Source organism: Cynocephalus volans, chromosome 4 (assembly GCF_027409185.1).
Source record: "Cynocephalus volans isolate mCynVol1 chromosome 4, mCynVol1.pri, whole genome shotgun sequence".
Taxonomy (NCBI): domain Eukaryota; kingdom Metazoa; phylum Chordata; class Mammalia; order Dermoptera; family Cynocephalidae; genus Cynocephalus; species Cynocephalus volans.
Genome location: NC_084463.1, coordinates 16,352,088 through 16,374,946, shown reverse-complemented (window position 1 = coordinate 16,374,946; position 22,859 = coordinate 16,352,088). Strand labels below are relative to the sequence as shown.

The 22,859-nt window shown below is 51.0% G+C and overlaps 1 protein-coding gene across 1 annotated transcript in view; it reads right to left on the bottom strand.

Annotated features, from left to right (window-relative positions):
* Window positions 1-15,830, bottom strand: part of POU2F3 (POU class 2 homeobox 3) — a 76,196-nt gene extending 60,366 nt beyond the window's left edge. The window contains exons 1-2 of the mRNA XM_063094351.1: window positions 15,803-15,830; window positions 9,345-9,413 (exon numbers count right to left, since the gene is read on the bottom strand). Coding sequence (XP_062950421.1) covers window positions 9,345-9,413; window positions 15,803-15,830 — 97 coding nt within the window. The remainder of the gene's footprint in view (window positions 1-9,344; window positions 9,414-15,802) is intronic.
* Window positions 15,831-22,859: the final 7,029 nt, after the last annotated feature.

Here is a 22,859-nt window from a genome sequence, read left to right as displayed (position 1 = left end):
CTTGTGGACACAATAGAGTGCTGAGCATGAGTGAATTCACAGGCAAGACGGCTCAGGGAACAGTCCAGATTCCTAACTGAGGCTCCCTGGATCAGCTGTAGGGTCACTGCACCCACTATGTGGACACTTTGTCCCCTGATACTAATAATAGCAAATAGAATGACTACCTGGCAGGCACTGTTCTAAGTGCTTTACAAATGTGTACTCATTTAATTCTCAAGCAGCCCTATGAGGCAGGTGCTATTATTAGCCCCATTTTACAGATGAGGAAACTGAGCAGAGAGTCTTTAAGTACTAACTACAGCAAGGTCAGTGTAGGCTGGGGGAACAGAGGACCCCCTCCTAACACACTTGAGAAACTTAGGGGTATAGCAACTCACATCACTCAAAGTGCCTTACAAATACTAACTGGTGTGTCAAAGGATTAGAGTGTGCTCACAGATCCCAGCATCTGAGAGCTGGATGTGGTCGGAGAGACCCTCAAGTTTAGACCCTTCATCTGATGCACAAACTCAGGCCCAAAGAGGGGAAGTGACTTGTCTAAGGTCACAGGTTGGTGGTAAATATGGGTCCAGAATCCCTTTGTCTTCACACCTCCTTAGCCAAACAAGAAAGGGCAGAGATTGTTTCTCCAACTTCATGATAGAAAAACAGATTGGGCTGGCCAGTTAGCTCAGTTAATTACAGCATGGTGTTATAAGACCAAGGTCAAGTGTTCAGATCCCCATACTGGCCAGCTGTAAAAAAAAAAAAAAGAGAGAGAGAGAGAAAGACTGAGATAACTAGTTATGGTCACCAGAGGGAGGTAGGCCTGAGCCCAAAACTAGAATTCACTCAATGGTCCTTACCCATGAGCCCAGACATCTTCAGGACACTGAAGGGGTAAACTGAGCCCAGGTGCAGGAGAAGATAGAGACCCACCTGGTTCCCCTGCAAGGCAGAAGCCATAACACCCAGCCCAAAGTGATTGATTCCTCCGACCACCAGCAGGTCTCCAGGGGTATGCAGACATAGGGTGGGAGGGGAGCCAGCCAGGTGCACGCCTCTCTTTGATAACTTTGAACCATTGAGACAACATTTGGACGTTTGCTAACCGGCTTAACCCCTTTTGCCCATGCTTCCCTCCTCAAGAAAACCTTAATCATCCTCATTTGAATTTCAAATGACCTCTCCTCTCTCCCCCTCCCCACCTCAACAAGCTTTGAGGCAGGGATATGGAAATTCACCCTGCAGTATGGAAATCATCTCCCTATGCAAATCAGGCACTGAGACCCCATCGTCATAGCAACCACCCGGTTTCCTCTCCTTTTTGCACCTCTCTGGGCTCCCTGGCTTACATTTTTTGTTCCTCTTTCCAGCCTGAGCAGCTGAGGGGTGGGCAAGTTCCCTACTGGGAGCCTTGCTGCAGACAGGTGGGATGTCCCTAACTGGGGTGCCCAGCAGGGCTCAGACCTGCCAGGCCACCCACCTGCGCCTCTCCTTCAGTCCTGGACCCCCACGCCCAGGCAAGGCCAACCACTGTTTTTTCCAGGCTGGGCTAAGCCAAGGATGGGCTGTGATGGTTGGGAGTTCTGAAGTCTGGGGGACTCAGAGAAACCCCCAGAGGTGGCTGCAAGAGAGGGGAGACCTGGGGGGCTTCAGTGCTGCAGTAGCAGGAGATGAAAGGCACTGCAGGGAACCTACATGTAAAATCCATGCAAATGAACACCTATTATTTTTTGAGTCAACAACAGCACTGGTGCTTTGGGGAGATGCCTGCAGCTCTGTTTCCCATGCTCCTGGTTGGCACAAGGGTCTGCCCTCCTTGAGTGTCCCAAGGTTCTGCTGTGACTCCAGGAGTGCCCATCAGCAAGCTCACCAGTCCATGGAGAACTCAGCCGGGCACTTTAAACTGTCGGAGGCTGAAGCCCCTAGAAATGACATTTGGCCACTATTGAGGGCTCTGGTCATGCTCTAACCTTGCCCTGCCCTGTCCTGCCAGCCCCTCAGGCTCAATTGAGGGGGAATGAAGCCCCAGCTGGGATGACCTCATGCAGCTTCCCTTTTAAGTACTCTCAGCTCTGAATCTGACCCTCTGTCCCCAAACCAAAGGTGTGGGGAGTGGGGGTGAGAGGGAAGCAGACTTCCTTGTCTCCTTTGCAGCAATTCCTAGGCATGGGTCATCCTAGATAAGCCCTTCCGTGGGGAAGTGGGTTAAACACAGGAGACCCACTAGCAAATGCTGGCCTGGAACTCCAACCGCCCATCTCCCCCGCCCCTCCAGTAGTTTCACAACCCCCCTCAAGGACCCAAGCCTGCCCTGAAAGAACAATCTCAACCAGAAAGGAAGACTGCCGGTAGATGTGCCCCCCACCCCAGGGTTTTGGGTTGGGGGAGCAATTTGTGAGTGTGATCTGTGTGTCTATCTGTCTGTGTGTGCTTGGGGAGATGGGGTGGGACAGACAGACACTGTATTTCAGTTGCCTGGGTTTTGGTTGCTCCTCAAGCCCCTAAGACTTGTCCTAATTTGGTTGCTCATTTCTCTTTAAATTTGTTTTCCACTTGTTCAGCACTTTTCCACATCAGGTGCTCAATGCCCTAATTGTTTCTGGAGGCACAAGGTGGATCCAAGAGGCCAAAAGCATTTACTCACATCTTGGGATGGGGTGTCAGCAATTCGGGGTGTCTTAGTGAGCAGACTGAGTCTGCTCAGTGTCCAGTGTCCGGTCTTGAAGTCTGCTATGTGTGTGGGTACCATTCCACTCCTGCCAGCAAAGGATGGACTGGGACTGCCATCAACACCTCCCCCCCAATATCCAGAGTGGGAGTGAGAGGAATGCTAAGGAGGTCATAAGAAGTACCCAGGGTCAGATGCTTCCATTACTCATGGAATTCCAAAGAAAAGGGACATTCTTATACACATGAAAACTCCTCCAAGGCACTGCACCTCAGAGTGTGGTACTATGACCAAGGTTGATCTGTGATCTGTTTGTTAAGGTCAGAGACCAAAAATGCACAAACAGTAAGAGTAGCAATTTAGAAATGTTGATAGCACATCCAAGCACGTGGTCAGTGGGATCTTCCTGGTGAATTGGGTGTAGACCAGTTTGGGTGCTGTTGAACGTGCGTGGTGGGCAGGAGCTGACTACTATCTTGCACAGTAAGTCTGGGTGCTGGTCTGGGACACACTGGAAATAGGAACAACTGGTCCTCTACCCTAGGTCGTTTGAGGAGCAGTGCCCTATGGAACGATTACTGATATACTAAGGAGAACTTTGGAGGTAAAGGAGCTCATGGCTGTCCCCCACCCAGCTCCCTCACTTTTGTCCCCTTTCAGGTTGGAGAGGAAGGGAGTCCAAGCTCTTTGCGGGGATGCAGAGATGGCAGCTGGGGTCAAGGGGGGGCTATTTCCTTAAAGAGACCTCTAAGAAGAAGAGGGAATGGTGTCGGGAAGGGCTGGCTCAGCCGTTCGTGGCTCATCTGAGCAGTATGATCCTGGCCTGTCTACTCTGTGGGGTTGGCATGGGAATCTATGGATGAGAAAGTGTCTGTAGTTGTAAGTCATGGTACATGTGTGAGCTGCTGTTATGGCTCTCTTATGTGCTAAGGTTCTCTGAGATAGGCAATTGTCAGTACCACAGGCTGCTCCCCTGAGATCTCCAGCACACGGAACCACAGTCGGAAGCCCAGATGGTGGTTGAATCAGAACCTTCTAATTTTTCTGTCACAGAAACCAGAAACAAGGCAGGATGGAAGCCAGTCTGGTTTGAGAAGGCCAGAACAAGAGGCACTGGGTTTATGCTGCAGCATGAGGTTCTTAGGTGAGATATAAGTAAGGACTTCCAGACACTGAGGATTATATCCTATAAGAAGAGGCAGCCAAGAGAAATTGTGGGGTTGGCCTTTCTTACACATAGAAGAGAGATGAGGAAAAATAAATATCTAAGAATAATAGATTCTCTCATTTTCCAGGATGGTTTTGAAATGTCTCCAAAGGAAGAAAGAGACATAGACCTCTGAGAATCCCTGTATCTTCAGGAATTCACATCAGTTTCCTCTTGCCATCTGGAACGCTATGGTTTCATTCATCTCTTCCAGAGAGATGAGGGCTGGAGCAGGTTCAGACTGAGGCTCAGACCCTAGAGACCACCTAGCCCATCCCTCTGTTTTATTCCTACAACACCCTCCTCCTACTATCACGACAAGGAAACTCAAGTCCAGGGCATAAGATGTGGGAACTTGTCCCACATTTCTCAATGACAGAGCTTCATCTTGTCCCCTGAATGTTTGTAATAATCATCAGCTTCATGGTGGATTGTGTATGGTGGTGTATACTTTTCAAAGTACTTTCACACCCACTCTGTCATTTAACCCTACAAAGGGACAGAGTGTGTGCATGTGTCTATGGGTGTGTGCTCACACATACCTCATTTAGAAATAGCTGTCAGCAGGAGACTCTACCACACCTTCCCCTAAGTCTTACCTCCTCATCATGTACTTCCTAGATTTCTCCTGTCCTCTCTGCCATTCAAATAATAGTTTTATTAATATTTGGATTGAAAACCACACTCATCTCTAAAAGTCTTCTGCCTGTTCCTACCAGGAACCTCACCTCTTAGTGGCAATCCTCAGCTTGTCTTCTAGGGGGCACAGTAGGGTGGAGACAGTGAGGCCCAGAATGAATTGACTATTAGAGGGAGTTTCTAGTCTTGGGTCAGTTGCTCTTTCTTTCTCTGGGACCTTATGAGAATCACCAGCCACTCCGTGCCTCGGTTGTGCTCTCCTATAAAGTCATGTCCACTCCTTCTTGTTAAGGCCATGTTGAAAGTTCCTAGGATTAAGTGGCGAGGTTTTTGCAAAGGGTCCCCGAACAGCTGACTCACCTTGGCAGTCCTCCTGGAGGGTGGGACAGATGTTTGTCATTCCACCTCACAGACAGGACAATTGAGGCCAAGGAGAAAGAGCAGCAGGAAGAGACAACTAACAAAGTCCCATCCCGTTCCTCATCTCTAGCTTCCCCTTTCTTCCCCTGAGCTCCCCTCTTGGAGTCCTTCCTTCTCAGATCTCTGAGCACGAAAAGGGTGCCAAGGCACTTGTTCCATAGTCATCTGGTTTTGGAACTCCACCCCACTCCCCCTGTCAAATGACAACTGAGCCTGCAGAGGGGAGGAGGGGACGGTACACTGATGGAAGCTGGTTCAGGATTGAGGAGAGAGGGGAGAGGTTCTCCCTGGGGTTAGACTCTCACCCTCCACTGTTCACCAGAGGGAAAGAATGAGTTGACCCTACCCCATCCTCTTCCCCAAGAAGCACGTTTCAGCCCCAGAGAGGGCTTCAGCTCCTTGGACTGGACCAGTCTGTTCACGGGGGACTTGGCTCCCCTCTCGCCCCTCTATGCCACCCACCATAATTTTGGCATCTCCCCTGATGCTGCCACTCTCTTATGTCCTCTGTCCTTGGTTCCTCGTGCTGGCCCCCCAGTCTTCCTGCCACCATCTTTAGGTAGAAAATTGCTAGTATGACCCAGTCTTAATTCTGTCATTTGCTGGGTATGGGACCTTGGGAAAATCAGCTAACATTGTTTCCCATCACCATCCTCATTTCCCTCATCTGCAAAATGGGATAATAACACCTCTCACATAGCTGTTGTAAAGGCCAAGTGCATGAAGTGTTCGAGAATGCTCTTACAGACACAAGTTGTCACTGTTATCCACGTAACCATCAATTTCTGCACTGGAAAAGAAAGCTCCTTGAGGACAGGAACTCTTGCTTCATCTTTCCGAGCCCAGGGTCTGACCCAAAGTGGTCCTCCACAGAAGTTGGTTAAGGGGCTACTAGCTAGGGCAGAGAAGAGGATCGGAACTCACACAGCAGGACAGCTGGAGGTGGCGGAGGAGAACACGCTGAAAGTGAAACTGGAAAGAAGGGAATGACGGGGAGGGCCCAAGAATGGGGTGGAGAGAGCTCGGCCCTCAGGAAACCTGCACACAAACTCAACATGTGCAAACAGATGGGAGAGAATTTTGAAAAGCAGAACTGCGCACATGTGTTTTAGAATTCATCCCCTAGAGATTATCTAGTCCAAAACTATTCTTCTGTGGGGAGGAAAATGAAGGTCCATGTAGAGAAAAATCTTGCCCAAATAATATGCAGGAAGTTAATGGCAGACCCAAAAAGGATGCAGCTGGTCAGGCCTGAGTTTAATTCCTGGTTATAAGCTGTGTGATCCTGGGCAAGTCGGTTTCTCACTCTGAAACACCATTTCCTCATTGAAAAGTAGAACAATAATGCCTCTATCTCATAGATGTATTGGAAGAATGAAATGAGGTGATGTACATAATGTGCCTGCTATGCGGAGGGGACTCTGTAAATGCTACTGCTCTTTCCCTCCTTCCTCCGAGCCCTCTGTTTTCTCCTCCCTTGTGATTGAGGCCACTATGTGACCAGCATGGTCAAGAGTCACAGGGTTGGCTACATTGGTGTTCGGAGGTTGTCAGTTACAGACCTGGGGGCTTTTGAAATGTGGGTAAGGATATGTTCCTATCAACCACTTAATTGAGAACAGAAAAAAATCGTCAGCCTCAAGAATGAGGGAAAAATAACAAGACATAAGGAGGTAATAGGAAGGACCGAAAAGGTGATAGTTTAGAAATCTAGAAAGAGCTTGGCTTCAGTCCCCTGGGGGAGGGAGGATAGGGAAAGAGTACTGGACAGGGACTCTGAGCCTTCACCTGGTCCCCAGTGCTGCCACAAACACTCTCCATCTGTGCCTCTGCTTCCTCAGAGGCTGGAGGAAGGGAAGGCTGGGACACCCTGCCAGGGCCCCCCCCAACCAGGAGGCGTGAGTCTGGGCCTGAGAATGCTCTCCTTTGCATTCCTGGCCAGCACGGAGGGGGAAATTCACTCCCTTTCCCAGCTCTTGTGCCCCTTGGGGATTTCACACAGCACAGAGGGTGCTTTCTAGATCACCTTTGTTTATAGCTCCTTTAAAACCCAGAAACAAACCACCCCTTAATTCACGCACTGCTGGGAAGGCGATTCTGTCTTTTAAAAATCCAAAGGAAGCGGTTAAACCAACTTGGTAACCATTGTGACTCATAATAAACTTTCCTCTGTACAAAATGAGTCAGAACGACTTTCCAGGAAGTTTGGTTACTTTAATTAGCTACCTCTTTTTTTCTGGCCCTTAAAAACATGTGGTAATTTGAGGATCATATAAGTATTGATGCTACCAGCCCCGGAGCCCCAAAGTGAAAGACTTCTGGGGGGTAAAGTTCCAGACAGCACTGTCTCCTTGGAGTTGAGGAGTACCCACACAGAATCCCTTCCTCACTGGTGAAAGGGGCAAAACCAGTCTCCCAGGCTGACCCACTTAGCCTGAGTGAAGGGGAGAAGGGCACCCCAGCTACCTGTGGCCCCCAGACGCTCAGCAGCAATGCCCATTCTGTATGTGACAGAATCACCAAATCTTAATGATGCCATCAGAGGTAATGATGATCGCAGCTGCCATGTGCCAAGCACTGTGCTAAGGGCTTTAGACATCATCTCAAGTAGCTCTCAACCCACTCTCTAAGATGGGCATTAATTTTCTCCCTTTACAAAAGAGACAAGGATAAATTAAGCTATCAGGTCATGCAGCCAGTAAGCAGTAGAACTGCAAATTTTATCCCGGGTCTGTTTAACTCTAAATCTATACTCTTCAAAAGTTATCTGTTCCTGCCTCCTAGGGAGGCAAAGTGGCTGATCTACAGTCACATATTGAATTGGCAGTAACCCTAGATGACAGCCAGATTCTGAAGGTCCTAGCCTATGTCCAGATTTTTTCCTCCCTTAACCGATTCTGTATGTAGCTCTCACAGTCACAGATACGAGGCCAGAATCTGCTCAGATTGTCTGTAACACAATAACCTTCCTAACCCCCACCCAGATCTGAACCCCCTTCCTTTCAGGGTTCTATGTGGCTTGTTCTCATTCCCAACACAGTTACCCTGACTTGGTCACAGCACCAGTGCCAGTGTTAAGTGTGGTCTTCTTCCCACATTGACACTCTCTTAGCTGTGTCCACACACACTGAGGAAATGGGGCCCAGGTGAACAGTGTTGGCTCCAGCCAGCCTGCATCCAGGAAAGGACAAGCTAACTTCTCTGGATCATGGCTCCTGACTTTTCTCTAGGAAAGAGTGTCAGTATGGGGACTGAGCCCATCATTCACCAGCTGAACTGATGTGAAATCCTTGCTCAGGTTCTTGAAATCAAAGAAAATTTTCTTCTCAACTGAGAACAGGTGCCCCACTTCATAGATCCTTAGTAAAACACACACAGCTAATAAATTAATTAAAAAATGGGGGCAACTGACATGCACTCTCCTTAGTCCAGGTGTTCCTATACACAAAGCCAAGCATTAATGCTGTAGTATATGTGTACTGCTACCCATGCAAGTAGACATTGTTTTAATATTAAATTAGGGAGCAGAAAAGTTTGTGGTAAATGCATACTGCAGATGTCCCCCCCAAAGACTCCCAAGTATCTTGTACCTGATCCTGAATTTTTAAGCTTCAAGAATGAAACTATGAAAATAGACTGCTCCAGAAGGCTTGAAAAAGATTTTAGCTTTGGGAGACATCGATTCTCTTCCATTTCTTACTTCTAAGTTTCTAATGATCCAGACGGAAGACTAACTGAGGTCTGGTTGGGATGCTATTAAAGTTATTTGGTGGTGCTACAATTTATACTCATCTTTCTTTAAGTTCTTTTTAATTATATGAGGCTTTCAAAGCAAGCCTTGGACTAGAGCTATGAAACTTTCTCCTCAATTCTGTTCTGTCCCCTTTCTCATCTTCACAAAGCAAAGTGATTTCCAGGCACCAAGCCTTCCTTTCTAGCCTGTTTACCACCCACACGAACATTTGCACAGGAGCCCCTTTGCTTAGTTCCTGGAGTAGGACTGTTGAGAAATCTGGAGTTAAAGGCCCTGGTCCCCATCTGCTGAAGACAGGTTCTGCCTTCTATCAGTCAGTAGCAGCTGGAACACAGCATGCTGCTTCTAGGGGTGTTGGAATGGCACATCAAGAAGTGAATTTCCTCCCAAAATTTTTGGTTTGGTTTGGTTTTGTCTTTAAGGATCTGCCCTCTTCCTAGCCAGTTGCAGAGGTTTTGTTCCACTGTAGACCAATATTTACTGTTCAAAGGCTCCATGGTCATATCCCATGTCTCCAGGGAATTTCCTCAGTTCCTAAGACCCAGCTTTTGGGTCTGATTGGCTGAAAGACCAAGAAAGAAAGAGAGAGTACAATACTCAACAATTTCTGACAACTCTCCCCCATCCCCTGCTTTGCTGTTTCATTCCCCAGAAGAGAAGACCCTTACCTGGCTCCACCTGGCTCAGAGTGCTACGAGCATCCGTGGAATCTGCTACATCCCCACTCATCTTGATATCTGCATGGAAAACACAACTGATTTTAATAACAGGTCACAATTTTTCTTGCTATGACATATGTGGCTTTAACTAAACAGCAAAGATGAATGTGTAATTACAACAACCATCAGACTTTCAAATTCCTGATTCCCGAACATACAACCATTAGAATATTCATAAGCTCTGGGGCACGCATCCCCTCCTCCTGTGCTTGCCTCTTGCCTTCTCTTCCCTTTCTGCAGCACTGCTGCAGGGCCTCTCACCTTTTGCATCATTCATTGCCAGTTCCTTCTATCACCAGGACTCAGTTGGTAAAAACTTAACAAGGGGAGGGGTACAAGGTAGGGGGGCACTTCCCATTCCCAACTCTCATTTCCTCTGGGATTTGAGGAATTTATTTTATTTTTTAAAAGTGGCATAAGAATTATCCCTCTCCCCCACTCCCTCCTCTGTGCCACAAAATAACCTTACCCTGGAAGGTAAGAGCATGCTTTGACCAAGGTTTGCCTTCTCACCTTTCTTCCCCAGTTCCTGCCTCTGCTCTCTGTCTGGTTCTCAGAGGTCAGCCCACTGTCTGGGGATCAAACCTTAGCTTAATGTCACACTCCCTGGAGATCCTGTCCTTTGAGGATCCTTACCTTGTCTCCTACTCCTTCAACTGGCTCAGTGAGAAAGGGCTGGCAGCGGGTCAGTGTCCCACAGACAGAATACTTACACCAGGCCCCAGTCACTGCCCCCAAGTGCTGCTGGTCCGCTCTGCTTCCTTTCAATAAATTAAACATTTACCCATAACAGACAGCTGCCACCACCTATGAGGCCCCTAAGTCTCCCCTGGGGTCAGCAGAGGGAAGGAAAGAGGCAACTTTGAATTAACTCACTCTCTCTGGACTCCTCTCCTTATTAAACCACCCAAATACTGAAGCCGTTAAAGACAGAAGAATATTTTATTCAAATCGTGTTGACACCCCCCTCCCTTTACCCCCACCCCCTTCTCCGGGGCAGCACTTTAACTCTTTCAAACCAGATAAAGTCTTGGTGAGCCAATTTGCATTCTCGCTCCCCAGCCAATCCCAGTCAAGCAGACAGTCTTAATTTGCATCAGGTAATCAGGCAGTTGGCAGTGTGGACACCAGAGGTCTGGAGATGATCAGGATGAGGGAAAAGGGTGGACCTAGCCCTAGGAAAAGAGGAGAGAAAACCTACTTTTTTTTTAAGGGCAACAATGTGCATGGCTCTGGCGGAGACTTACAGCACTGGGGTGTAGTGACTGTGGTACCGGGCAGGACAGAGATAGGGAATCCAGAGACTTAGAGCCCTAAGAACACTCCAGTACAGGAGGGAGTAAAGCAATCTTAGGAGTCACTGTGGTTTAAGCAATTTTTTGAGACCTGCCAAATTGAAGGAAGACTCCTAGGCAAACACTTGGAGCTCCATAGAGCCCTACCCAGGCATCCAGACTGTGCTGCACAGTCACTGAGCTCCAGGGGAAACCCTGCAACCATAGTCCACCTCTCCTCCCAGGGCACTGCGTTTAGGAAGCATCTCTTGAGCCTAACCTCAGTTCTTCCTGTGGCAGTTTCAAACTTTCTGTACAGCCTGCCATGCATGAAGGTGCAGCATAACTTGTGTCGGCCACCTGGACACATTTGCAAAGGGCCTCTGCTGCTGTGCCACTCATCTTCTGTTCCAATGGAGAAATGGGCTTTGCTTTGTCCCACCCATGAATACTACCCCTGGAGCCAGTGCCTAATGCAGATCTGCTCAGCTCACACTTCACCACAGGGATTCCTCAACAGTGCGGAGAAAAAGCCCTCAGTCAGAGGCTGCCGCTGCCCCAGGAAGTCTCCCCTCTGGTGGTTTCAACCTGCTTCAGAAGCACCAGCACCAGGATTCAAAGCACAGGTTTTGGAGTCAGGCAAACATGGATTTAATCCCAGTGCTTGCACTAACTAGCTGGGGGACCCTAGCCACATATTTGAGTGTGAATATTCTCACCTAAAAAATGGGAGCAATGATACAAACCTCCCAGGGTTATTGTGAGGATTTAAATGAAATACTGAATGAAAACTGCCTGGTATAGTTCCAGGCAAAAAGTAAACACCTAACAAATGAACTAATTAAAAGGACACTGGCTAAGGTATTAGTCCTCTTTCCTTCATGCCCCTCCCTTACCCCTTTCTCCATTACAATGAACACCTTTGGTTTTCTGTAATTTGTCCTTTATCTGGTAAGTCATTAGCATTTTCCAAATTCTGACTTCATAGGAATAGGAAAAAGTTAATAGTCAGTGAGGCTGGGATGATGGTCAGAGTCTCTGAATCAACTTACTTCAAACTCCTGACATTTAAGAACTCTTTAGCTAAACCATAATTTTATGCCTGTAACCCAAACTCTCCTCCAACACCCGTTCCCTACATCACCTTTAAATACACCAAGAAAGCATCTCGTTCATCTATTAAGGTGGCTTAAACTGTAGTCTCTATCATGTCTAAAAATACCTTTGGAAGGAGTCAAAGGCCCCCCTCTCTGCCACGACATCTTCTCATTTGATATACTCATTACAGGAGCAACATGGTGACAAGGACATTGGGCAGGACCTCGAGCCTGAACAGAGGAGCAGGGTGAGATGACCTGTAAAATCTCTTCTTCAGTCCCATCGGATGCTAAGATGCAGAGAACCTGTTCCTGTTGGGTAGGAGGCTGAGGCTGATGGGTGGAACAAGCTCTTGGGTCTCAGCCTAAACATGGGCCAACACCGAAACTTCCCAAGACGATGTAACCCTTCACCTGTCGGACAGCACTTGCCAGGGATGAGTGAGAGAGGTGTGGGGTGGGGCCAGGCTTCTCTGCTTATCTCAGCCTGCAACTGAGTAGGCTCCTTGCCATCACTCCCTTCCCTGGGGAGGCTCTGCTGCTTTGTGTAAGAGCCCAGATACTAGACAAAGACCCTCATCTGCCTTGCCTGGCACCATCACACCCCGAAGCTGGCCCTGCCCTCCCTGTACCTTGGCATGACCCAGGAACAGCACTTCCTTAAACATCTATGAACTATAGGATGGGTGGAAAGCCCAAGAGGCAGCACCTCTCCCAGGCTGAGGCTGAGTGTCCAGTGTCATGGGCCTCCTGGGGCCACTCTCCTCTGGGAAAGCAGAAGCCCCCTCCTTTCTCTCCCAGGGTCCATCTTCGTGTCCTTGGAAGGATTGGCACTCCCTCTTCTCTCCTCCCTCACTCACCTGCTGACAGGGCGCTTCTACCAGGGGGACGTCAAGGGACCCACTGGTCCCACTTCTAGGCTGGCCAAGGCTCCAACTCTCTCCTGAAGGAGACGTCTCTTCTTCTCCCTCTCCTAATCAGGCTTTCCAACCCAAATGGTGCTCCTGAGCTCTAACTGGCATCAGTCTGTGAGACTTAACTCCTCTTTCCTAACTCTGCTGGGGAACAGCTCACAGTGAGGAGAAGGGCCGAGAAAGAGACACCCTGGGGCCAACCAGGTGTCCCCCTCCAGCTGGCTTCCCACTGTTTTCCTCTGTCTCTTCTTCCCTCCCTGACTGACTCTTGTCCACCCCTCCACCCGGGAGATGGGGAGTCCCTGTGTCTGGTGACCTCATGCCTGCTCAGGTCTTCATGCTTCCCTGTGAGAGATGCTCTATAAAGTACAAAGTGCTGAAGCTCCAGGCAGACCTGAATCGTGGCTTACACTGGATTATCAGAGCAAAAGGACAGGGCTGACTCAGGGGCTGCGGTGCTAGGGGAGCCCTCGGATGGGGACCTGCGAGCAAGCCTATGCCCTAGTTTGTGTGCTCCTATTTTTCCCCCTTCCCCCCATCCAAACCGTTCCAGTAAATCAATTGAGGAGGAGTCCCCAAGGGCCCAGGACTGGGAATTCACAGGGAAAGTGCTGTTTATCAAGAATCAGCAGGATACAGATTTACTGCGGGGGGGAAAAACAGGACTCAGAAGAGGCCAAGTTTTCACAAAGAGGATCCTGGACTAAGGGACCCTAGAGAGAGGCCCATAATGAGACATTCCACAGAAGGACAAGAGACCCTCCCTCACAAAGCCCCAGGAGAACCCATACTGAAAGATATTGCAAAGAAGACCTCGAACTGAAAAGCCCACCAAGAGGACCCAACCGAGAGAGCCCTCTAAAGGAGACCCTGTTAGAGAGACTCCACAGAAAGTCCCAAACTGAGGGACCCCTTGGAGGTGCCACTGAAGGGGAACCAGACACCACAGAGGGCCAAGTCTGAGAAATCTCACAGGGAGGCCCAGACAGCCCCGAGGGGAAACAGACTAAAGAAATAGGCTGGGGAAGGCCAGCAAGTAACTGCAGAGAGACGAATCAGGTAATCTGCCCCAAGGCAGATGGAGACCCCACCCTGAGGAGTCACCCCTCCTTGGGTTTAGCTCCATCTCCCCCATCCCCTTTGTGTCAGAACTCCTGCCCACAGGGACGGGGGTGGATGAGGTGTCTGGGCTTCTGAGAAGCATCTCCCAGGAGTTTGCTCCAGGGGAAGGCATAGGGGCCTTGGCCCTCTCCCCTCAACCTCACTCCCTCTTCTGCTCTCTGCTAGATCCTCTTAGTCCCTAGGCTGCTGCTCTGCTGGGTTCCAGCAATCCCACCTCCTCCCACTTCCCCCTGAGCAGGCACCTCCAGTAGACAAGAAAGTGGAAAACCCCCAGCAAGTCTCTGATCTTGGTCCTAAAGAACCACTGCTTGGTCCCACCCACTGTCAGGGTCCAACTTTTGGAAGTCTTGCTCCCATTTAAACCCTGGACTTCTAGTAGAAGTGAAGGAAGGAAAGTGCCTGCCCAGGGGATCTGCCCAGCTCCACGTGGGTGCCATGTGCTCTGGAAACAGATTTTCCCCAGACCCTGGATGACACTCTGTTGGATGGTTCCCTCTGCCTCCCCTAGCCCCTCCTGGCACATCCTGGGTAGCCACTCAGCGTTAATACCTTCTGCCAGCCTGCCTCTCACTCCGCCCTGCTTGGAACAGTGTTTGGGAAACGGCACCCTGGGTACCCCCTGAACCCACTGCTGTTTGTTTTCAGGATTGCTAAGTCCCAGAAAGAGCCAAAATTTCCAGCCTGCTCTGCTTCTCGGTGTGGGTCAGAATTGCCTCATCCCACCCCTCCTCCCAAAAGAAGAGCAGGTAACAAAATTCCCACCAATAGCCCTGAAATCCTAAATAAAGATCACTGGGTCCTGCCCAATTTGAGAGATGAGTTGCTGGGTTGGAAATGGCCAAGTCAGGTGTAGCTTTCTTCACCTCGAGTACGTTTTTTACTCAGGTCCCCAGACCTCTGCCCCAGACTAAGCTCCATACCAAGCCCAATCCTTCAGCTTAGTATCCCCAGGCCTAGCTGCAGAAGGAGGAATCAGCAGGGAGAACAGAGGGGCCTTGGTTCACTCCATGTCCACCTATCATTCATTCACACAGGGGAAACTAACTCCTGGCAAAGCATTTCCATCTCCTAGGTTCTCACCCCTCAGGAAAGGAGGGCATGGGATATGGGACCGAGAGGACGTGTCTGTCACCACCCTCTCTCAGACACATAGATGGAAGTACCGACCCCACAGGCCCATGTGCAGGCTATTCCTCCTGCAGGGTCCCACAGAGCTCCCCACTCAGCTCCTGCACACAGACTCCCCACCCCTCCATGCACTGAGCCTATAGCACCACCAAGACTCACAGAGCAGGTGGTAGGCACACCTCCCACATATACACACCTGGAATGCATGTGCAGATATCTTCAGTCCCCACAACATGCCCCCTCTGGGGTCTGCTCCACTGCCTCTCCCAACACACATGGGGACAGGCAGACACACCTCTGACACATGGACACATGCTTCCACAAGTCCTAATCAATACATGTGTGGAACGGCACCTGCCCCAGGTGTGCCTCTGTACTTGCTCCACCCCCCCACTTCCTCCTACACCCCCCCACACACAAATGCCCACTTTGCCTCGATCTCACACAGATGCACGGACACCAAACACGTAACATGTGGATACACGTATTTTCCTCACTTACGCACTCCCAGGTCCACACCCCTGGCTGAGTGAGTGAACCACCCATCTCCTGCACCCTCACGAGGCTACAACACTTCAGCGCACCCAGGTACCACACAGCCGCCACTCCCCAGATCCGGGGCTTCAGAAGCCCACCTACCACTGCCTCCAGCCCCCTCCCTCGTTCTTTCCCAAGGTTTCTTTTCCCAGGCTCTCTCTCCCTTTAGACCTCCAGACACCTACCCACGCCCGCCGCTGGACGACCCGCTGTCCACACCGCCCTCTCCTGGCCGCTGGGAAATAAGCCCCCCACGTCCCAGGACGGTGTCCCTCTCCTTCGTCCCTTCCCGCGCACAGCGACACCTGTCAGAGCTCACTCCCTCTGCCCCTCACCTGTGTGCATGGGCTCCAGATTCACCATCCTGCCCCAGGCAGGGCCAAAGCCAGCACCTCCCCAGGCCCCTCGCGTCTGCCCCAGCCGGGCCCCCGGGAAAGCCAGGGTCTCCTTCCTCCCGCCCCCGGCCGCCGCCGCCGCCGCCACGGGAGCCGCTGCCGGAGCCGTCGCCGCCGCCGTCGCGCGCTCCGCTGCTCCGGCCGGGGCAGCACTCGGCGCGGCCGGGATTGCCACACTCCCCAGGTGAGCACGCGGCAAGGCGCGGGGCGGGGGCCGCCGGCCACGCCCCCTGGCAGGGCCCCCGCGCCTGGCCCCGGGCCCATGCAAAGCAGCGATTTGCATACGGGGAGCCGGGGGCCCGGGGAGTGGGCCGGGGGTGCTGCCGGGGCGAGTCCCGACCCTGCGGAACACCTGTCCGCGGCAGCCCCGCCTGACGGCCCCTCCCACGACACCCGCAGCTGCCCAGACTCCTGGTCCAGGTCGCCCTTTTGAGGAACCCCCGGCGGCCCGAGCTTCCGTCTGGACAGACTCCCGAAGTGCAAGCGCTGCAAGGAACCTGGAGTGTTCGGAGGAGCCGTGCACCGGGGTGTGCTGCAAAGAATCTGGTTTTGGAATCCTACCTCTCACGCTTACCAGCTGCGTGGCAGGGCCAAGGTTCTTCACCTCCCTAAGCTCATTTTTCTCATCCGTAAAACGCGGCAGGTGCTAAGCTTAAGTGGCATCTATGCAGGTGGCCAACTCGCATAGCCCCCATGGCATCTCCTCAACATTTCAGGATCTAGATGGGGCCCGGCTTATTATCACATTTTCCAGCGAAAGACAACTGCCCCTTGCTGTCCCCGCCCCCTGCCCCCAGGTTGCTGTGAGGCTTTATGAGAGGATAGATGTGAAAGTTGCTTAGCAGTGTCAGAGGTTGTAGTGACAGCTGGGAAGTGTCTTGTTCAAAAGCACACAATTCCCTAGTGACAGCCTAGCTGGAATCAGGTCTCTGGACTCCCACTCCAGTGCTCTTTGCAGCACCCATCATAGTAGACTCATCGTCTGAGCCCCCGTGCATCCCCTTCTCCTCCTCTCTTCTGGTCCCAGCAAGTGATTCCAAGGCCAAGGGACCACATCCATGGAAGCCCAGAAAGCCACGTGCAGACAGGAGGGCAGAACCTCACCTTCCTCTCCCGACAGGACTCCCTATCAACCTACCTTCACCTAAGTCCCAAGAACTAATTCCTGCTCACAGAACAGGGCCTGGGCTTTTTCACCTCTATGCCTTCCTTACGATGTTCTTTCCACCTGCTGTGTCCACCCCACCATCCACCCTTGATGGTTCCTATTAGAATACCCAGCATTTACTGAGCTTTCGCTATGTGCCAAGCATTGTGCTGACCAAAACGTCAAAGGCATTTTTAGTGCTTTTAGATCTCATTTAGTCCTCATAACAACCCATAAATTGTACTATTATTATTTCCACTTTACAGATGGGGAAAATGAGGCTTAGAGAGTTGAACTTGCTGTGTTACATAGCCAGTAAGTATCAGGGCTCCTGTTCTAAAGCACTGCGTTCTACTCCCTCTAAGCACAATTCAAATCCCCCTTCTTTCTGAAGTTGGAAGTGATCTGATCTTTTACTAAATTACTATGACACTTCAATGTTCTCTTAACCTACCTCCTGGTTGTTAACTGATTGGCTGCTTCATTCTACTCCACCGCCCCTTCCCTCCATCCCCCCTCCAGCACCTAGAACAGTGCTGAGCACATAGCAGGCAGGTATCAGGAAGTGTTCAATGGTGCCACAGTGGCCCTGGAGGAATAGGAAGTGCTTAAGTGCTTCTTCACCCTCCCCCAGTCACATTGACCTCTCCTCCGCCAAGAAGGAAGGGGACCTTCTTGCTTCCCGTGGTGGTGGGGGGGGGGGGTGTGTGAGAGGGAAGAGATCAGCAAAGGCTTCTTGGAGGCCCAGTGACACCAGGGGTCCCCTTCAGGACACTCTCAGCCTCTGTCCCTTCCTTGCCTCCTCTCCCCCACTTCAGGTTGGGCCCCTTCCTTGAGGTCCATTTCTTATCTACAGTTGCACTCACCTGCCATCCTAGAAAAATGCCTGCACAGAGTTTATATACCCCTGTATGTTTATGATTTCCATATCTCTATTTGCATATCATTTGCATGGCCATGTGCACCGAGAGTCTGATTCTCTGACCACCGTATCTGGGACCTGTTGCTCTTTTCTATGTGCAAAGTCACATGTCTTCTCTGGGCTTTAGTTTTCCAGAAGCCAGAGAAGCTTGTATCTGATGATTTCCAAGGTCTTTCCAGCACCAGCAGTCTCGGATTCTAGTGGGGGTTGGGGGGTGGGGAAATGGAGTTTTTAGGGAGGGGGACACTGAGGCAGAGATAGGACTTTGGAGGTTCACAGTTGGAAGCACAGCTTTGGGTTCCAAACCTAGGATGGGAAGGTGGGAGGATGGGAGGGTGGGAGGTGGTAGGGTGGGGAGAGAGTGACAGATGTCACTTCATATTAATTCACTTACTCATGCATTCAACAAATATTGATTGAGTGCTTCCTAAGTGCCGAGAACTGTGCCACATGCTGAACACACAGCATCCTATTTAATCAGCACAACTTTAGAGGGAAGGTACAATCATTAGCCCCATTTTATAGATGAGGAAACTGAGGTTCAGGGAGGTTAACACGGCTAGTAGATGGCAGAGTTGGGATTTAGACCCAGGTCTGCCTGACCCCAAAGCCAGTGTTTTCATTCTGCTCTCCAGTTCTGAGCCTGAGCCTCCCCTTCTCTCTGTAGACACATAACTTGAGGTGGAAGGAATCTAGATGTCATTGTGACCCCCTCGTATGAGGAATCTGAGCCCCACAGGGGGAGGGACTTGCCTCAGGTCACCCTTCTGCTTTTCCCTGCTTCTCTTTCATAAAGGCTGGGGTGGGCATGTGGCACATGTGTATTGGGGCAAAGGGGAGGGGTGGACAATCTATTCCTTTCCTCTCTGACTTGTTGGATGATCACTTCAGCTAGATGAACTGGAATGGGAGTGTGAAAGACCCCTGCTTCCCAGCACATATAGTCTCCATGAAAGTAGCTTTTTGAGTTCCGGGCTAGAGACAAGTAGTGGAGAAGGTGCCAACCCCTGCCTAATAGTCCATGTCTCTGTTTAGTTTGGGAGAGGAAAAGCTGTGCACAAGAGAGAAATAGGGGCCTGCCTGGAGGTTAGAAGGAAAAGAGGAGAGAAAGGGAAAAAAAGCAAGGACAGGAAATTTCAGTGCCTTTTGGACATCAAAAGAGCCATATGCAAATGAGATGCAAATAAAACGCAAATTATTCCTCTCTCCCTCCCTTACCCCACCCTCTGCCAACAGCTGGAGGACTTTTCAGAGAATAGCCAAAGCCTTACTCCAGGATGCTGTGGTTCTGAAACTGTGATCAATTCTGACTCCTCCCCAGGTCCTCTTGTCCTTCTGGAGTGACATCCAACCCCCTTGGCTGCGTCCCTGGGGAGTCATTAGCTCCCCAGGCTCCATTTCTTGAGTATATGATCAACTTCTTTTGCTTCAGGGACAGAAGGCTCTAGGAGTCAAGCCTCCCCTTCTAGACACATTGGCTGGAAATGGTCTATAGCCCTGGAGAGGGTGATATGGGAGGAAAGCCCTTTTCCCACCTCAGCAGAAGAGAGTGGCCTCCTTGGCTGGAGGCCCTGCAGCTCATTCCCATTTCCTGTCATGTCAGCTGGATTGAGTTGTCAGGGCTGGGAGAAGGGCGGAGATCGAGGCCTCCTGGAAGGCCACCAAGCAACAAGTTCCTTCTAGCTCCTTCTGTCTGCCAGATGGGCAATGGGGCCCAGAGTGTGGGGGTGCAGGGTGTCGGTCAGTTCCTTGCCTTGAGGCTATCAGAGGGAATGGATCTAAGCTCAGGCTTCCCCAGGAAAGCAGATGGAAAGAAGGTAGAGGCCAGGAAAGACTTCTAGGCCTGTTTTTAATCACACCTCAGAGAAAATCTGGTGGCACCATTGCCACAAGATGTGCTGTAAATCACGGGTGGAGGGGGTTAGTGTCAGGGTGACAAAATGAGAAGTGTCCTGGGAACCAGGATAAAGCAACAGTGTCTGGGGAGTGGGTGGGCGAGGACATGGGAGTCAGGATGCAGAGGTATTCCCTGCCTTTATATCCCTAAAACAGAATCCCTCTCACCACCAGCCCTACCAACCCCTGCCCAGGGACGTCCTTCTCCCACCAGTACCCAGCCTGGATCTATGGGGGGCGGTGGGGAGTACCCACAAATTCATTGCCCATTTTGTATTTGAAGTTCAGAATAATAGATCATGATAATTGTATTTAATTTTAAAACAGCATAAAAACAACTCTGTCTTCCAATCAACTTTTTGGACCTTTAGGCAAGCATTGGGCCTGGGCTGGACCGCTCTAATTGCACTTTCAACAGATCCCTGCTTCAGCCAGCCCTTTCCTTGCTCTCCCAGCCCACCTCAGACCAGGTAACCCTCCTGGTCCACTCGCACTCCCAGGGCAAGTCTAGGCCCAGTGTGCCCTCTAGTGGTGATGGGGACGTGTGATCCTGACTTTTGCACCTCTACCTGCAGGACTCTAGAGAGGCCTCCTCACAGGAGTGTCCGTCCATGGCTGGGGGAACACAGGCGAGGACCCCAGTTCCAGGCAAGCTGGAGATGTTGAATTTTAGTTTCAAACTCTGTTGGGTCTTCCAGTTCCTGCTCCCCATCAGAGGCTGGACCTCACCACGGAACCCCAGTTGGAGTCAGCCAGCTTGCTTTGGCTCAGACGACGCAGAGACAGAGCTGGGCTGTCTGTCCTGTTGCTGGACAGCTTTGCCAGTTAAAATGTCTGGAGCCGCTGAGCTGCATGCCGACCCTATACTCACACATGTGGGAGATCAGTGGCCATCCATCCATTCATCGGTTCAGAGCTGTACCTCACACCCCACTGGAGCGACACATTGAACTAGGAACTGGGAATGTAAAGGACACCGTCCCAACCCTTGGGAAGCTTGTAACCCACTGATGCTTGTGGACCAGTGTACAGGAAAGTTCCTCATCTGGTGGCATGTGCTCTAACAGGAAAGTACAGGGTGCTATAGGGACCTGCTGTGGGACACACTTTATATGAATCCAGGGTGAACATTAGGAAAAGCATAGGGAGGAAGAGACTTCTAAGCTGAGATTCCCAGCTAAGAGGGAGGAGGTGGGAATGAAACAGGCAAAGGGGACCAACAGCATATGCCAGGAGGGTGCATGGAACATTCGGGGAGCCCCAAGCACACAGGCAGGGACTGAGGACAAGAGGTGGAAAAGCATGAGTGAGGGTGGTGATGTTCATACAGGGAGGACCTTGACTCCACCCTGACTTAGGTGGAAATAGCTCGTCAGTTTCAGTAACAGATGACTTGTGACACACATCACAGCGGATTGCAGAATAGCCTTGAGTAGTGATTCTGAGGGTGGGAATTGCTGGGGAGGAGGAAGCTGGAAAAACGTTTGTCTATGGAGGAGCAGGGAAAAGTAAGCCAGAGGTAGAGAGTGACTTGGGTTTGGGGTGTTTTTTATTTTGTTCTTAAGATGGGAAAGATTTGAATATTGTCAGGACTGATGGGAAAGAGGCAGGAAAGAGAGGTGGAAGAGGAAGACAAGGGCTCATTTCTCCCAGAGAGGCTGGCCCCAGAGGAAGGGAGAGGGGGTGAGAGGAGAATTACAGGAGGGAATCTGGAAAGTTGCGTGTGGATGCAGGTCAGGGAGGGGTGTGGTGGTCCCATCTCAAGGCTTTTGCTCTTTGCGATGTAGGAGAGGAGGGATTTGGGGGTAGAATGTCACTTCATCCTGACTCTCCTTGCTTAGGCATCAGGACCTTTTCAAAGCATGACATGCAGCAAGAGTCAAGGCCGAGGCAGCGAGATGGCACCCCGGGGGATGTGGACATCATTGGGCTCAATGGAGTCCACAGTCTGGCTCTGCTGGAATTGGGTCCTGAGGGCGCTTGTGACCCATTGTCTCTTCCTTGCTTGACAGGAAGTCCGCCGAGGTCTGGACCTTCTCGACAGAGAAAGTTTGCAGGGAGTGCCTACCAAGTGAGCCTGTGAAGTTCACCTCTCTTTTGCCCTCTTTCCTTCCACTGTCCATGCTGCTAGCTCCCCAGCTGGAACCACTGTTGCTGTCAGTCAGGATCTCTGCAGGAAAACAGAATCAACTCAACTCAGTGCCTTTAACAAAGGCGGTGCTTGTTGACAGAGGTGCCAGCAGGCTTTAGGGAACCAGCACACAGAGAGGAGCAACACTGAGAAGCTCAGGCTGAAGATGCAAGAGGAGGAGATAGTGGTACGGGAGCCAAAGGAGCCCTGGAACTTGGGAGGAATGAAGCAGGGAGGAGCAGAGAGTACGTGCTGTGACTGCTCTCTTGTCCTGCCCTCTGATCTATGGGCACTTCTCATTGGATGAAGACAGAGGCTGAAGGGTCCCAGGTGGTGCCATCCAGAGGTTGGCCTCCTGGGGCACACACCAGGGCAGAGGAGGGTGAAGGGGAACAACCAGCTCAGCTGTCACCTGGCCACAGCCAATAGTGAATAAACCCTGCAATGCTATAGTTTCTCACCGGTCAAACAGCAAACATCTTATGATAATACCAAGTGATGGCAGGTGTAATGGTTTATTTTGTGTCAATTTGGCTAGGCTCTGGTGCCCAGCTCTTTGGTCTCAAGCTTCAGTCTTGAGAGTGGCACTTGTCCCCCTTTTTGCCAGACTTCTTGTCTACTCCACCCACCATACCCAGGTCCCATGAAGACCCTTGGGCAGAGGTCTCCCAACTGTAGGGCCCCACAGTCCCCCCACCTAAGGCCTCCCTTGGCTAATAAGACTGTAGGAAGAGAAGCCTGAAGAAAATCCACAGGAAGTCCACAGCAAGGCCCAGCCCAGGCTGGGGGATGCTGCCAGGGGCTGCCTGGCACCCCTCTAACCTCTCTGGACAGAGGCACCAGGGAGGTCTGGGTTTCTTGTCTTCCTTGAGGGTGCCTTGCTTATCTCGGCAAAGGGGAC